The 17,568-nt window shown below is 41.2% G+C and overlaps 2 protein-coding genes across 2 annotated transcripts; both read left to right on the forward strand.

Moving 5' to 3' along the window:
- Positions 1–1,018: 1,018 nt before the first annotated feature.
- fancg (FA complementation group G) lies at positions 1,019–8,072 on the forward strand. The gene is made up of 14 exons (XM_040154563.1): positions 1,019–1,186; positions 2,104–2,203; positions 2,320–2,445; positions 2,581–2,753; positions 3,505–3,658; positions 4,118–4,248; positions 4,359–4,505; positions 4,838–4,998; positions 5,153–5,219; positions 5,378–5,706; positions 5,797–5,837; positions 5,946–6,119; positions 6,802–6,916; positions 7,758–8,072. Exons 1-14 carry the CDS (start codon positions 1,106–1,108, stop codon positions 7,849–7,851), a joined length of 1,893 nt encoding a protein of 630 aa, XP_040010497.1. The 5' UTR covers positions 1,019–1,105; the 3' UTR covers positions 7,852–8,072.
- A 507-nt stretch (positions 8,073–8,579) lies between these two features.
- On the forward strand, positions 8,580–17,562 carry LOC120804863 (valosin containing protein). Its single transcript, XM_040154562.1, has 17 exons — positions 8,580–8,720; positions 10,413–10,524; positions 10,685–10,857; positions 10,943–11,085; positions 11,219–11,349; positions 11,440–11,571; positions 12,111–12,213; positions 12,761–12,894; positions 13,258–13,393; positions 14,329–14,441; positions 14,925–15,089; positions 15,196–15,318; positions 15,429–15,641; positions 15,820–16,128; positions 16,328–16,483; positions 16,606–16,760; positions 16,999–17,562. Exons 1-17 carry the CDS (start codon positions 8,704–8,706, stop codon positions 17,102–17,104), a joined length of 2,421 nt encoding a protein of 806 aa, XP_040010496.1. The 5' UTR covers positions 8,580–8,703; the 3' UTR covers positions 17,105–17,562.
- The last annotated feature ends 6 nt before the right edge of the window (positions 17,563–17,568 follow it).

The raw sequence follows: 17,568 nt of genomic DNA on the forward strand, positions 1-17,568 counted from the left end.
TGCTTTTCAGTGGTGCCATGGGTGAATTCATCACAGCAACATTGTAAATACATCCTTTTTAATAAAGATTTGAAGTCTTGCCATGTAAATGACATTGAGAGGGAAAGGAGGAAGGGAGGTGGGAGGCTCTTGCCATGTAGCGACCTGTCCTTGAAGGAATGGATGGAGAGACAGAGGCAGAGTGAGACAGAGATAGAAATGGAAAATAGCAGGATCGATGCAGAGGAAAATGTCAGAAAACAGTGAAACCCGTCCCAGGGGAATGAAAGACGTAGAGAGCTGGAATGGAAGCCATCTTTTGTGTATGCAAGAGAGCTGTGCAGCTGCAGGAGTGTGAGAGTATGCTGTGGAGCAGTGGATGTCAGGAGCTTCCCTCGTATTTTCCAGTGGTGTATTTAGAGCTTTCAGTGACTTGAGATGATGAAAGAAAGGAGGAGCAGGGAGGTTTTAATAAAGGCAGACAATGGAGGTTGCAGACGACAGGGAACAAGATGATGCACTGATGACAGAGGAGAGGAAAGGAGTGGAACTGGGTGAGAAAAGAGGGAGTCACCTTGCGAGGGACAGCTGGAAAGATGGCTGTCCTGGCAGTCTCAAGGATGACTCAGCTGTAATACAATTAAGGCCTTGGTTTGTGTTTAATGGCTTTGGACCTGTACGTGTGCGTGCATGCTGCACGTGTGCGCGTGTGATTGGGGCAGCATGCCTCTGCGGCCGAGGCGGACTTGTTAAGGGGTGCAGGGCCATCACGCAGAGTCGAACTAAAGGCGTTAAGGTTGGGAAGCTTTGAGCGTGTTTGCGAGAGTTTTAAAGTTAACGGCCGAAGCAACCGGCATCGGCACCTCACAATTTGGTGGCCGTAAAAAAAAATGTAACGATTGAAGTTTCCAGAACAAAACTGAAACCGGCTTTGGCACGGCGCCACCCGGTGGACAGTTAGCAAACTGCCGGTGTCGTTCTCGGGTGCGCCCACAGGGGGCAGCACGGCCCTCACTGCAATCAACTCATGAACGTCTCCTTCCTGTGACCTGCGGTAGGTCTCCCGTCACCGACGAGGGAAAGTGCAAAACGAACAGCATCGACTCCTTCATAACACGGCGATGTAATGTCTAATAAAATGTATCAAACAACCTCTTTATTAAATAAGTGGGTCCAGGAAAATAACGAGTTGGTAAACAAATGGAAGGTACGTTAAGACAGCGGGTTCGATGTCCCGTCTTTTCAGCGGTTAATGTTAGCTTCTGTAACACTGGAAAAAACACTGCAAATTATTAAACTGTTCATGCTTCTGAACTGATTAAGAAAGCAGAAAATGACAATGTGATCGTAGCTAACGTTAAATTCATACCTGTGGTAGAGAATAACGTGCTGCAGAGCATCTGTTTTATTTTAATTTACGTAAACAGACTGTCTTCCAGTGTTGTGTTTGATTTATTGTTTTGTTTTAGCTGGACAGTAAATGATGTTGTATTGTGACCAGAGGTGGCAGAACTATTCATCTTTTCACTTTCCTTAAATACATCAGCGATACCAAACTCTAAAAATACTCTATTAGAAGAAAAAGCCCTGCATGAAAAGTTTTGCTTAACTAAAAGCACAGAAATATCGACGGAAAATATACTTCAGATATCTAAAGTAAAAGTAAACATTTTGCAGAATGGCTACTCTTTATAATGATTCTAATGTATTATATTATTTCAGATGCATTAACATAAGAAGCATTTTATTTTGTAGCTGTTGGAGCTGATTTTCACCAATATATATACTGTTGGGTCATACAAATTATATATGCAAAAATAACATAGGCAAGTTTTAAATAGTGATCATATGTTTTGTGTGTAAAGTCTTTTTTGATAAGTAACTTATTGCTTATTATTAAGTACCTATTACTAGATCCCTCAAAAATAATTATGTAGCAGCAATGTGAAGTATCATAAAATGAAAATACTCAAGTAAAGCACAAGTACCTCTAAACTGAACTTACTTACAGTACTTGAGTAAATGTACTTGGGTACTGTCCACTGTTGATGACTACCTAAATGTAGCAAACACTGTGTTACATCCTGTTCATGTTATCAGTTTTTGCTCACTTGAACATTCCAGCAGCAGGAAGGAGGAGGAGACACATTGAGCCAGAATCAGAACCACACCCACCTGAGATGGTGTTCCTCTGACTTTGACAACCTTTTAAGGAAAATCCAAGGTGCTACATCTTTTTCATGATACAAAGGCCTAATTTGTTAAGGTGTAGAGCTCAGCTCTTACCTTTATGCATCCTCTATCTCCCTCCCTTCCGTTCCCCGTGTTCCTCGCCTGCAGGTGTTCCTCCTCTTGCAGAACACACTCATTTGGAGCTGTCAGTGGTGTACAATGCCTGTGTGTGCGCTGCTGCTCGGTCTCAGTTCACAGAAGCTGAGCTGCTCCTCGCACGAGCCATACAGAGAGGTGGGTCTATGCTGTGAAATAATGACAAAACCATAGATGTAGATGACACAGGGACTAATGCCATACAATCAGTTTCATGTTAGTTCAAAGGATTCCTGAGTTCTGACTTTTACAGCCTGCTCTTGTTCTGTGCAGCTCTACAGATGACAGGAGACGGCCCTGTTGCTTCAGACCCTCTTGCGTTTTGGAGAACGGTTCTCAAATCAGTTGGAAACACAGCTTTGAATTCCTCTGTACTGTACCTACTCTGTCTGCAGTGGGCAATATGGTTGGCAACATGCCAGCTGAAAACTATACAGGAATTTAAGGTAAGATCCTGTTTTTAGGTTGTGTTCCCACTTTACTTGTCTGGTGTGGTTTAAAGGAACCTTAACCATGACCCTCTGTTACTTCTACGGATTCAGTCTGGTTTGTTTAGACTAATGAGATGGCTAATGAGATGAGATGTGATTTAGCCTCTGGTGTGGACCAAACCACTGTACTGAGTCGTCCTAAAACAATGAGTCTCAGTTTACCTCCCAAGTGAACTCCATCATAATGAGTCTTTGACATAACCAACAAGAAGGTTATGTGATGTTGATATGAGCATGTGCCATACAGTGTGTGTCTTTAAATTAAAATGATATGTTGCTCATTGTGTTGGTGTTCACACCTTGTTGTTGCCTTCCTTTTTGTCTCATGGCCCTTCTTTGTTATTTTTGAGACAAAAGCCTTATACTAACTAACTACTATTAAGTTTTGTTTATATTCACTTGTCTTACAGAGAATTTAAATATGTTTTGTTTTTTATTGTTTTTTTGTGTGTTTGAAGAAAAACATGAAGAAATACAAACTTTCTTCAGAACAATTCAATTGCAGTTTCCCCCAATGTCTGGTTTCCTGTCCCTGCCAACAAAACATTTCAATGTATTTCTGTCAGCATGCTACATTGTCCACTCCCTAACTGTGTGAAATAGCACAAGCGAGATATTGTATTTGTTATTGTTGCTGTGTATATGACAGAATTCAAAAATAAAACTATTCTTTAAAACCATACTTGATTTTTTTCCTGTGATGCAGGAGGAGCTGTCCTCTCTGTTTGAGACACTTTTTGGTGGAGCTGGGGATGACGGGAGGAGCGAGGCAAGGGGAAAGTCCTCCGATATTCCATTACTGGTGATGGACCCAAGAAGGCTTGCTGAATTGTTACAGATCTGCACTTCCATTGCTCAAGGTCAGCAAAATTCATGGTTTTTGTTAATGCATATTGAAGGACGGGATTCAGTTTGTTCTGATCACACTAAATTATTGTATGAAGCTTAAGCATAGGGTTAATGTTTTGATTTCTTCTCTGTGCTTTCTAAATACATGTTCATCTGATCACTTTTTTTTGCATGAATGCTACCAAAATTTGCAAGGGCAGACAAACTGTCATAGTACAGGAAAAATATTATCTGAATCCAAACTCCTGTGTTTGAATGCTGATTATGAGAGTTGAGTAAATTGTGGGTGCAGGCACCCAGAGCCAGTACTGGGGAGTAGTTTACATGTTCCTAAACCCTGAAAACATTTTAGGAATTGGTTTTTAAACTGAACAGAAAGATATATGACAGTGATGTGCAAATTGACTCCTTGTGTTCTGGTACTGAGTAATTAATCCTGTGTTTTGCTGTGCTTTGTATGTTTCATTAAGGTGCTGAAAGGTTGAGTGAGGGTCAGAGTTCAGAAGCACTGTCTGGTCTGCAGACAGCTTCCTCCATGCCGGCTCCCAGAACTCTTGTAGCATATGTACACCTCCTCTCAGGCTCCTGCCTTGCGCATATGGTGCACATTCAGACTACTCATACAAACAGAAAATTAGCATGCGTCATGCATGAGCGTAACTGGTTTGAGCACTTGCCTGCAGTAAGTGCAAGTGTTTGCATTTTTTCCAGAGCCGCCCTCAGATGGCACTGCAGTGTTACAGGAAGGCACTGGAGACTGACTCCTGTTGTGTATATGCTCTGTACCAGAGCATGCTCATCTACAGACAGCTGGGAAATACACAGGCTGAGATACAAGCTCTTCGCTTGCTGCACTCAGTGAGTGACAAACATATACAGTACACACACAGAGAGACACACACACGTGAGTGTGTGTGTGTGTGTGTGTGTGTGTGTGTGTGTGTGTGTGTGTGTGTGTGTGTGTGTATATATATATATATAGATAGATAGATAGATAGATGGTAATTGCTGGTAAAATGATTCTTTTAGATATAGATAAATTATTTTTATTGTTAACAGTCTCTGCATATATGTATATTTTGTGGTTGAATAGGGTAATAGGTGAGCCAAAGAGTTAATTTTGGACAATGACTCAATCACTTTAAGTGTAGGCCTGTATATCGAAACATGAAACCTCCTTTGTCCCGCAGACTTTGATGTTGCCCTCTGCTACAGTGCCTGCTCTGGCCGGTACCCATCTCCTCTCCCCGTCCTTACTTCTCTGCAGCCAATCACTGAACAGCCTGCTCTCAGTTCCCTCTGCCCTCTCTGTCCTTCACAATCTGGCCCTGAAGTGTGTGCTCCATGGGAGGTGAGAAGACCAGCATGGAGCTCAAAGTCTCTGCCTCTTTCTTTTACTGGCACCTGACCAATACTCAAAACCAGAAAATGCAGTTGGAGATGAGAATGGTAGACTCATAGTGCACACTGTAGCTGTTAAATGAGTGTGGTTGCTTTTTCTGCAGGGTGTCAGAGGGTGTGGAACATTATTTGGACCTCCTGGCCGCTCTTCACTCAGAAGATCAACATGGAGTAAGAGAGAAAACACTGACAGACATACAAGATGATTTAACAATGAGCTCTGAATATATATTTCGTACACACTACAAGCTCAGTTGTGAGAAGTCAGAATGTATGTTTCCCAGGGAAGAATACTTTAAGTTGTTAACCAACATCTGTTTGCTTGTAAGTCTCTTTCACAGGTCCATGCTGAAACCACTCACCTCCCCAGGTTTCCCGAGCTTTACCTAGAGGCTGGCGCTGCCTTGCTCATGGCCCGGAGGCCTGCAGATTGCATGGTACTGTGCAATGAAGTCATCAGCGCGACACTGGAACTGCTGCCAGAGAAGCTGGTGTTGGAAGATCCAGAGGAGAGGATCACGGCTGAGACCAGGACAGTGAGCGGGGAGGGTGAAGATAAGGTGGTGATGTTACTCTGGGCTGGTGCGGCCTACCTCCTGCTGGGTCACTGCCAAACTCAGCTGAAGGACTGGAAACAAGCTGTGACTCACTACACTAGGTCTGCGGGATGAAACTGTCTTTATTCTGTCATAAAATGATCATGTTATTGTACCAACACATACTGTAAGATTGTGTTTCTGCATTACAGGTGTATCAACCTGCTGGTGAAGGTCCGCTTTAAAAAGAAAGGTAAGTACTTTCCTGACTTTATTGAGGCTTTGGAGAGAAATTGCCCTTTTTCACAACCTCCAGCTACTGTTACTTTATGCATTTTATTCTGTTGATGTTCAATTACAGGTTTCCAACCACAGATCCCCAGTGCAGAGATGGTTTTCAAGCTGGGAACAGATCTGTGTATCCTCCAAAGGCTGAAGGGGCTTTCGCTAGCTGGTAGGGGTATCAGCTTCACCCAGACAGACCAACTGAGGGAGGCACTGAGAGACTTCCTGCTCAGTCTGCAGGCATTCCCAGGTAAATATACTGTAACTCAGATGTATATTAATAATGTATAAAGCAGAGCTTGAAGCGATATTTGACAGGAGATTGTTGCAATCACTGCAGTAACTTGGTCATAAAGAGGTAAGTTAAGGTCGGTCATAGGGAGACACTTTACATGGGTATTACTGCCTACTGTACATGATGCAACCCACCGTTTCCCAATATGTCCTTTCAATTTTCTCAGAGGGAGTTTCAAGTTTAAACTCTTTTTCCTGTTTGACAACATTCAATATATGCAGAATCTTGTTCATTGAATACATTGAGTTGGAAATATTGAGTATAATGAGTAAGGGATTCAGATCAAAGGCACTGTTTCTTCAAATTAAAAATAAATGTGTGTGCATTTGAACAGTGCGTCTGTGTGCAGAAGAAGGGTCTGAACGAAAGTGAAGCTCATTTTGTTAAAATCATCTCTTTTCTTTAACGAGTAGCACCTGTTTACTAAAATGTAAAACATAAACTATAACTACGCTCTTCATATCTTATCTTTGAGGTTTTTAGGAACAGCACCTACATTTCTCTTCACGTGTGAGCTAAGAACTGTTGGTGTTGACATGAATGCACCACAGGACGGGAGTAAATCTGTACTGGGTTTGTGTACTGTAGTGGGTTTCCTATGTTGGAACACGTCATCATGCTGTATGTGCTGTCTCAGAGTGTGTGGGTGCAGGGCTGTGGTGCGGTGAGGTGCTGTGGAGGCTTGGCAGGAGACAGGAGGCAGCAGCTTGTTGGGAAAAGACCTGGAGCTTCAGCACACAATCCTCAGTGGAGTAAGACACTGTCATTCTTATATTCACTGTCTTGATTAAGTTAGTGTTTTACGCTGCGCAGTATGTTATAGAGAAAGTGCACACTTCAGCCCTGTTCACAAAAATGCATCTTGGATTACCAAGTTACATTTGTGCACCTCTAAATACACATGTGAACATGTGAATTATTGCATAATTTTGTTTCCCTTAATTGGTGGTGGTATGAAGGGAAAATTTCGTCACCAGGTAACATGAATTCAGATATATATATATATATATATGTTTAACATAAGTGATAAAATTTAACCTTAACATGGCCAACCGGACAGGTGTGTTCAAACCACGACAAAAACAGAATTTTTAGTGGTTCACCACGTTCCACTGTCCAGATTGATTAAATACCTACAGTATATAATAATAAGAAAACTTCAGCGATTTTGACTGCAAGTTTTCTCCTTGGGCGGTACACCAAAGAGGGATTATAATTATTTTCTCTAGCTGTTTGGTCAAGATGGTCGTGTGTAAATGTACATTTTCTTCAGCAGAGGACCCTTTTTCCCACAGATAAACCTCAATGTAAAGAGGAAAGCTAAAAATCTGATGACAAGTGGTCACTCAGAAAGCATTTGACATGCTTTCTGATGACACACATGAACTGTCTCTCTCAGTTGGATCTAGATACATTCTGAATATGTGTAATCAACACATATTAAAGACTCTAGGTCTGACCAGGATATTTTTCCAAGGAAATAAAATTCAAGCCACCAGTAGTTTAATTAGTCTCTTGCTTTTTTAAAGCAGAGCACATTTACTATTCCGTGATGTTACTCTCTTAACTGTCTTCTTGTCTTTTGCATTGCAGGAGTCTTCCTGTGTACCTACAGGAACCCCAGTCTGGCCCTTTGTTGGACTCCAAGGAGCTACGGAACAGAATACAGGAACTTGGTCCTACATAGTCAGCCTGGAGAGGGACAAAAGAAGAATAACCTGTCACTTACAGTACAAGATCAACTTTCTCTGGCGTGTGAACTGAAACCAGAACTCAGAACAAACATGTATTTCCTGGGACAGTAAAATAAAGCATATTGTAAGGACTTAGGGTGTTTAAGACTGAGAATCAACAAAGCTGGCAGGTGAATTATTCATGACATGATGAAATAAAACTGGACATATTGTAATGTGGATTGGTCATTGATGATCTAAGCCTGATTTGTTGGGGGGGGGGGGTGTATGTTGGGCAGGCAAAAGTAATCAAGACTGTTCCTGTTGGCAGTGGTCTTCAATATAATGTACAGTACATCCTACTTCAGAAGATACATACCATAAAAACTGTGATATTGTCCTTTTTTATGGATTCATCCTATTAGTAAAACTCTTAAGGTTCATTTGCACGATTCTTTAGAGACATAATCAGTTATCAAGAGTAAGTGACCAATTTCATGTTTTTACGATTCTACAATATCAACGCGGTAAACGTTAATTGGATGACTCTAGTTCGGCGACAGACCAATTAGCAGAAAGTTGATGAAAATAGGAACATCCCTCTCATTTGTAAGTGGCTGAAGTTCCACAATATTCTCGGTGACGACAGAGTCTAGATTCTTTCATTGGCTGTAGAATTTATCGGACAGCCCCCAGCCAATCAGAATGAAGGATGCATCTAGCTCATGGTATAACTGTAAAGAAAAGCACGGAAACTGCTGCTCTTTCGTGTGAAATCACGAAGAAGGTTGAGACAGGAGAACCGGTTAAGCCTCTTAAGCATTTAGCTAGAATTTATTTATTAATAGTAATCCAGGTGGACGACCATGGCCTCGGGAGGGGAGTAAGTAGAAATACATCTCAGTCTTATTAAAATATGTTTTTCTGAACAATGGCTACCAACAAATGCCCTTTAAATGGCTAACGTCAGCTCAGAATACGTTAGTTTATTAAAGTTAGCTCGATTGCTAATACATTACCGAGTTTGCTAGCATGAGAGCTAATGGGGTCAGTTACTTCAGCCTCCGCACTTTCTTCCGTTGGTTGAATAACACTTCAAATCCACTGACAGCTGGATAATGTCCCGACGAATTGTTGACAGTTGTTAAACTGTTGTCGCTGGCCAGTTAACGGCACTGAGTTAGCAAGCTGTGTGACAGCGACTTGACAAAGCGCAGTCATTGCTCTCGTGTTTGAATGCTAACGTTAGCTTAGCAACAGTATCAAGGCCAAAGCCATCCACCGTCACACCGACAACTTGGCCTATCCATCGGCTAATAGCCTGTTTTGTGACTGGGCGTCAAATTAAGGGAGCGAATTCGAATGCACACAGCAAATTGCACAGACTTAGGTAATAGGCTAACACTTTTACGAAAGAAAACGCTAGTCATCCAGGTGGCTATCTCCATGGCGAGCTGTCTATAGCGACTGTATAGTTCACCAAAGCTAGCAGGCTAACAGGGCTGGCTATTCATTTTAATGATCGACTATTTACTTGGGCTCCATTTCGCTGCTAGCTAAACAGTCGTGAAATAACACATCTGACTTCTATGTAGCCAGCGGTTATGTTGGCAGCTAATGTATTTAAATCCACTATAGAATTGTAACGTTTGTCTTTCTACGGGAGTAACCAGATAGCTAACAAAGTTTTTTTTTTTTTTTTTTTTTTTCCTCCGTTTTTTTTTCCTCCCTTTCTAATTCTTTTGCTGTGTCATCTGGGCTCGCTTGCTCGCCAGTCAGTTAGCTTTTAGGCTACCAATAGCATGCTAACAACATGAAAGAGAAACTACAAAACCTTCCAAGAGTTTTCTAGAAACGCGTGGCTTTTTTAACCTTAAAATATTTCTTAGTTTTTGTCAGTATTTGAATGTAGGCATGCTTTTTAGGATTTTCCACATATAACGTTCTGTCATTGTAATTGACAAATTCTTAAAGGACTTGTTTGCTCTTACGGATACAGGTACGTTTGATTATTAATTTTTAGTTATTATTATTATTATCATTATTATTATTATTAATTAGTAGTATTATTAATAATGTGGGGACATATACACACACTAGAATATTACTAGAATTGACTAATGCCTCATATCGTTTAAGTTCATTTTCAATGCTTATTCCCAAATGGAGCCTAATATATTAAAAAGAAGTACAGACACAATAAACCCCCTAAACACAGAGCCGTCCTTCAAAGGTTGAACGAAAGGGTGTTCTACAATTTCCCTGTACGCCTACCCTAGAAACAAAACCTGAAACTGAGAAGTTTCATAGAGGACTGTAGGAGCCAGGTTTTTTCGTGTGTAGATTTAGTGAAGTTACCAAACCTATCTTTCATCTGCTATAGAACATAGTAATAGTGGGATGATATTTGTGTCCTATACAAAATTTTTTTGGGGGGGGCAAAGTTCCCCACTGATGAGTGGGTTGGTTATTGTTGGAGCTGTATGCAACCTCAAAGGTGCACAATAAGAAGTCTTTTGCTTGACCTACAACTTGTTTTTGTTTTGTTTTTTAAATCTGTTTCTCATCATCATAGATCCAAAAATGATGATTTAGCCACTGCAATTCTGAAACAGAAGAACAGACCCAACAGACTGATTGTTGATGAATCCATCAATGAAGACAACAGTGTGGTCTCTCTCTCTCAGGTAAACATTTAGCAGGTTTTAGCCATGACTGATGTATCTACAAATTCACAACCCTGTGATTTGTCGTTATAGATCAGCAGTGTTTGGACACTATTTTTCATTTTAGATATTTTAAATGCAATAATGATTCATGAAATAACTTTGTATAATGTGTCTTAAGACCAAGATGGATGAGCTGCAGCTCTTCCGTGGAGACACAGTGCTGATGAAGGGAAAGAAGAGGCGGGAGACCGTGTGCATCGTGCTGTCTGATGACAGCTGCTCTGATGAAAAGGTTCGCATGAACAGAGTGGTCCGCAACAATCTGAGGGTCCGTCTGGGTGATGTCATCAGGTGGGGAAAAGCACACACTTGTCTTAAGTTCTTTTCCTGGCCCTTTTTAAAACAGAAGTGGTGTTAAGTCTAATATCTCTCTCAGCATTCAGCCATGTCCTGATGTGAAGTATGGAAAGAGGATCCACGTCCTCCCGATAGATGACACAGTAGAAGGGATTACTGGCAACTTGTTTGAGGTCTACTTGAAGCCATACTTCTTAGAGGCTTACAGGCCAATTCGCAAAGGTGAGTACCAATTTCCATTGTCAGGACAAAGATATTAATATGGCTAGCTGATCAAGTCTGTTTCAGTGTATGTCAACATGTAGCTCTGTTAGAATGGTAAAATCTAACATTGTTGTCTTTTTACCTTGTGAAGGTGATATTTTCCTGGTGAGAGGTGGCATGCGTGCTGTGGAGTTCAAGGTGGTGGAGACTGATCCCTCCCCCTACTGCATCGTTGCTCCTGATACAGTCATCCACTGCGAGGGAGAACCAATCAGGAGAGAGGTGGGTAGCGTGTAGCCTACAATGCATTGGTTAACATTTGCCAAAAATAAACCACATTGAAATTTTACAATCTTGTGTTGGAATATGCAGGATGAGGAAGAGTCCCTGAATGAAGTGGGCTATGATGACATTGGAGGAGTGAGGAAGCAGTTAGCTCAGATCAAAGAGATGGTGGAGCTGCCTCTTAGACACCCGGCACTGTTCAAGGCCATAGGAGTCAAGGTACGGCAACCTTATTTTGAATGGAAGAACAAGCAAAATTGTTTGGCATTCCGTGTGGAATTTAAAGCAAGATTCTGTAAATCGAAATAAAAAAAAATAGCACTTTCTTTATCATACAATTTCTATTAAAATGCACCCATCCTGAATTTAAAACACACACACACAGGGATTGTGCTACAATCATAGTGGTGCAGTAATGGCCAGTGGCAAATTTTGTTTAGATGCGGCAAGATGTTGCTGGGTAACTGACATTACCAAGTCACTTTAGGACTACACCTATGGTGTAACACTTAAGTTTAGTATGTCTGATGTACTGTATACTCCAGGTGTTTAATTAAATGAAGCAAAAAAAGTAAGCGCACCACCTCACAACATGTTTGTTTGCTGCTTTTGGTTTTGTTTTGACTTACTTTTAGGTTTTTGTAATTATGTTGTCATTAAAGCAACTGAGAAAATCAGTCTGTCATTTATCTTACAAATGCTTTTAATTTTAAGATAAGATCTGATTTCAAAAATAGTTTTTTTTCCCCCCATTTCAGCCCCCACGTGGAATCCTGCTGTATGGGCCCCCTGGAACTGGAAAGACCTTGATTGCCAGAGCTGTGGCCAATGAAACTGGAGCTTTCTTCTTCCTGATTAATGGTGTGAACAGCCATCTATATTTATCTTCTATACACACTTATTCCTAGTCACAGCAACATTATGATAATATTGGGTTTGTCCGCTACAGCATTGCCTTGTACCTGCTGTTATTTCTGATTATTTGTTTAAAATAAGTATTGATCAGAATCCGATCAGTAGCTGCTTTGATATTCTATGAGGAACAAAATTTAAAAAAATAAAATAAAAATTGTTTTGTTTTTGTTTTTTTTCCGTCAATTTAGATCAGGATTTTTTCCACACATGTCTTCATGATGTTATGAAATTAGCTGAGCTCTATAAAAGAAGACCTCTTGTCAGCTAGCCACAGGGAGTGCAGCTCAACTTTTTTTAAAGTTCTGTTGTAAAATAGGAGAGGCGTTTCATCTCCTGGAATAAGGGTTCCCACTTAGGAAAATTGGTTTCTATAGTTTATTACACTTGTGGTTTTGCCATACATATATTGCATGCATTGGATTGAGTGTCAAACACACTATAGTGTTTCTTTATTACTAGAGTGTTAAGATGGTACAGCGGTTTATCGTCTTAGGTCCTGAGATCATGAGCAAGTTGGCAGGAGAGAGCGAGAGTAACCTGAGAAAGGCCTTCGAGGAAGCAGAGAAGAATGCTCCCGCCATCATCTTTATTGATGAGCTTGACGCAATCGCTCCTAAGAGAGAGAAGGTGAGTGGAAAGAGAGGAACACTAAATGGGTAGCTGAATATAACAGTACAGCGTCTGTTTATGATTTATAGGTGTTTGAGTGTAATAAATGAAAATGGCTATCAGTGTCCAGTTGTTGGAAACCTTTTTGGAACTGCACAGAAAGTGTAGTCTATTTGTATATGATTTCTTTTCATGTTTTGTTTTTTTCCTTTTGAGCAGTCATCTTTCAAGTGGCGATTTTTTTAAATTATAGCTAATAGGGGCTTTTTGATTTCATTGACATCCTAATCACAGTACTCAAATTCAGTCAAGACACTAATGCTTGGATAGAGTTTAAAACGTGAATTGTATTGCAACAATTTTTATTTGTGTTATTTGTAGACTCATGGAGAGGTGGAGAGGCGCATTGTTTCTCAGCTGCTGACTCTTATGGACGGCCTGAAACAGAGAGCTCATGTCATCGTCATGGCTGCCACCAACAGACCCAACAGCATTGACCCAGCTCTTAGGAGATTTGGTAAGTTATCTACTTTAAGCATGTATTCAGTGACTGCAGCAAGTGAGGTCTAGAAGAAGCATCCAGTGCATATCTATGCATGAAGTAGTGAAATTGTCGACCGATAATACACGCACATTATTTAAGAAAATATAATTTTATAACCCAAGTCTCATTCTTGTTTTGGCATCATTCCTACAGGTTATGATCAACTTAAGTTATTAGGGATGTGTCTATCACATGTGACTCCCAATATCACTCTTTTAAAATGTTCGATTTTAAATTTTAAAAACTGTGTTTTTATTTTTTTGTCCTGACATCGCACAGTGCACCCATAGCCAACAGTAGGCATACATTTAAGACTTGTAAAACAATGTAGATATTTTTAATTGTTGAAAAGCTCTGCATTAAAGCATAGCCTAGGTTCTTGGAATATTTTTTTTCTAGTGGTGGATTTCTGCAGCAGCAGTTTATCTCTAGCAAATTCAAATGTAATTTTCAACCAACTGCATCTCTTCAGTGGTGTTGTGCACCTAAGAAATGTCATTTGTCTGCTTGCAAGGCTCATGAAATCGTGTTGTTAAAACTGCTGGCTGCTGTTTATTTTGTGGGCTTTGCAGTTCACCAATGGATCAGTTTCTCACAGCTATGCAGTTGCACAGTTTTAAATGCTTATGATGGAATATTTTTGACAGTTTTGACAAAGGGCCGGAAATGAATCTCGTTTATTCATCAAATACTGATGGGTCTGTGAAATGTAGAGAGTTACTTTTTGCAACTCGTAACAACAGTTCGGAATTTTACTTCTGCTGCCACATCATTAGAGAGGAGGCAATAAGTTCCTGCAGATGGTGGTCTTGAAAGGCCTTTGAGATGTGTCTGGTATATATTTATATTGCTTTTAATCTGTGTCATTGAAACTACTAAGTGTGTGTTTGAACCCCCACTGTCTCCAGGGCGTTTTGACAGGGAAGTGGACATCGGCATCCCTGATGCCACTGGCAGATTGGAGATCCTGCAGATTCACACCAAGAACATGAAGCTGGCTGAGGATGTTGACTTAGAACAGGTCTGTACACATGTTTTTTTTTTTTTTTGTTTTTTTTTTTGTAGTTAGATGACGCCTCACCAAACACTGATTGTTTGAAGACGCAGTAAGTTAGGGTTACGTTGCTGTTTACTGCCTGTAACTTTCAAGTAAAATTACAATGGAATTTGCATGTAATTCTGTTTTAATGGAATTTGAAAGAATGAAACGATTTAATATAGAATGGCTAGTATACTATCAAATCAGGTACTCCAAATTTACATTCCTTCTCACATTGACCACTGATCACACTTCCCCAGAGTGCTGAGCATACGGTGTTGAAATTCTGTATTTGTGAATCCACATGACACGGGCATGCATTAGTTACTAGCAGGTGAGCTACGTAGATAAATATATAAAAGTGATACAATGTCATATGTAGTGTTACAGGGTTATAAGCAGCGTGGGGGACCTGGGTAGGAATTGCTTTTTAACAAATACTGAATTCTTTCTATCTTTATGTAGGTAGCTAATGAGACCCATGGACATGTGGGTGCAGATCTAGCTGCCCTCTGCTCCGAGGCTGCCCTTCAGGCCATCAGGAAGAAAATGGACCTGATTGACCTTGAGGATGAGACCATTGACGCTGAAGTCATGAACTCACTTGCCGTCACCATGGATGACTTCAAGGTAAGACTTGTAATACGGATTTTGCTATGGGGTGAGAGTAAGATGGTCCTAACGGTTTACAAAGGTCTTCTGAGTCCACACTAACTCACTCTGCTCTGTACTCTAGTGGGCCCTGAGCCAGAGCAACCCATCTGCACTGAGGGAGACAGTTGTTGAGGTCCCGAACATCACCTGGGAGGATATCGGAGGTTTGGATGATGTCAAGAGGGAGCTGCAGGAGTTGGTGCAGGTATGAAGGTCTTTCAGTAGTGAGATCATGTCTGAAACTGAGATATCACAAACTGTAAATTTAGGATTGTGTCTCTTACCGTGCTTTTCTCCCCCTCTCCTTAAATTCAGTACCCAGTGGAGCACCCAGACAAGTTCCTCAAGTTTGGCATGACCCCATCCAAGGGTGTGCTGTTCTATGGTCCCCCTGGTTGTGGTAAGACTCTGCTGGCCAAAGCCATCGCCAATGAGTGCCAGGCAAATTTCATCTCCATCAAAGGACCTGAGCTGCTCACCATGTGGTTTGGAGAGTCTGAGGCCAACGTCAGAGAGATCTTTGACAAGGTAAGAATATTTTTAGGCTGTCTGTTCCAGAACTTGGGTGCAGAGAAGAATGAAACGTCGGTGTTCCACAGATTAATCAAACATTTGAAATGCAGTGTTTTCCACTAAATTTGCTCTACAGAATAAATTTCTGTATTGTTTTGTAAGACCATTTTGTGCGTCCTTGTTATGTTCCCAGGCTCGTCAAGCAGCTCCATGCGTTCTCTTCTTTGATGAGCTGGACTCCATAGCCAAGGCCCGTGGTGGCAACGTGGGAGATGGTGGTGGAGCAGCCGACCGTGTCATCAACCAGATCCTGACCGAGATGGATGGAATGTCCAGCAAGAAGAACGTTTTCATCATCGGTGCCACAAACAGACCAGACATCATCGACCCTGCCATCCTGAGACCCGGCCGTCTGGATCAGCTCATCTACATCCCCCTGCCCGACGAGAAGAGCAGGATCAGCATCCTTAAGGCCAACCTCCGCAAGAGTCCCATCAGCAAGGTGACATTGTTGCTACTCATGGTAGCCTGAACAGACATTTGTTTGGAGGAGTTTAAATTAAAAAAGAGGGGGAAAAAAAATAAATCTTTTTTACAAAACCTAGAGTTCCTGGTAGGAGTGTGACAAAGTCAGAAAATGGTTATATTCAGATAAATGAAACCAAATCAAAAATTAAACCTTAAATTTTTTTGTTTGATAGGATGTTGACTTGGACTTCCTGGCCAAGATGACCAACGGCTTCTCTGGAGCTGATCTCACAGAGATCTGCCAGCGGGCGTGTAAGCTGGCCATCAGAGAGAGCATCGAGAATGAGATCCGCAGGGAGAGGGAGAGGCAAACCAACCCATCAGCTATGGTCAGTACTTTTTCTGTCCCCTTGTCTACTTTATCACATCTGGATGAGGATCTTCACACTACTGATGTAATACTGCTTCTCATCTATTTCATCTTTATGACACGTTCCTTTTTTTGCCACAGGAGGTGGAAGAGGACGATCCTGTGCCAGAAATCAGGAAGGACCACTTTGAAGAGGCAATGCGATTTGCTCGTCGCTCCGTCAGTGACAATGACATTCGCAAATATGAGATGTTTGCTCAGACACTGCAGCAGAGCCGTGGCTTCGGCAGCTTCAGGTACATTCTCTGACATTTTGTATTAGCACGAGTGGCGGTAGTTGTGTGTCTAAGCTATAAAAAGATGTTTTTAAAGAGCTTTATTATTTCACCCACAGCATTTCCCCATTGACAATGGAAAAACAGTTATTGCTCCTAATTCAAGGACTAAAATTGCCAGAAATATTAGGAACTGCCCTATCACAAAATAATCTCCATATTGAGAAATGGATAAAGAACTTTCTTCTTTGTCTTTCAGGTTTCCCTCCAGTGCCACAGGTGGCAGCGGTCCAAGCCATGGCTCAGGAGGAACTGGCAGCGGTCCAGTGTTCAATGAAGATAATGACGATGACCTTTATGGATAAATGTTCACTGCCCCACAGTGGTCAGTACTGGGATCACACCTGTACAAATTCTCACCAGATTCCACATTTTTAGGACTTTGTGCTTCTTTCATGTGTTCCTTTTTTTTGTATGAGTTCCCTCGGAGAAAGCATGTAGCCGCTTGGTTTGCCCTGGCTTTGATGTGGGTGGGGGTAAGGGGATGTCGGAAATGGATGGTGAGTGAGTGACTGGAGATTTTTTTGGTGGGGTGGGGGGGGTGGGGTTTTATTGAGTGGCCTCATTCTCAGTATATCACAACCAACATGAATGGCTTTAGTGATGGGATTCTATGCTAGACTATAAGAAAGAAAAGAAAAAAACATATTGCTAATGACTTCCTTTTTTTTTTCTTTTTTTTTTTTTAAATAAACAGTAGCATATAATGTATTACAAAATTTGTCAAGGTTATGTTGTTGAAAATAAAATCTCACGAAATGGAGGAGAT

This window comes from Xiphias gladius, chromosome 19 (genome assembly GCF_016859285.1).
Source record: "Xiphias gladius isolate SHS-SW01 ecotype Sanya breed wild chromosome 19, ASM1685928v1, whole genome shotgun sequence".
Lineage (NCBI taxonomy): Eukaryota > Metazoa > Chordata > Actinopteri > Istiophoriformes > Xiphiidae > Xiphias > Xiphias gladius.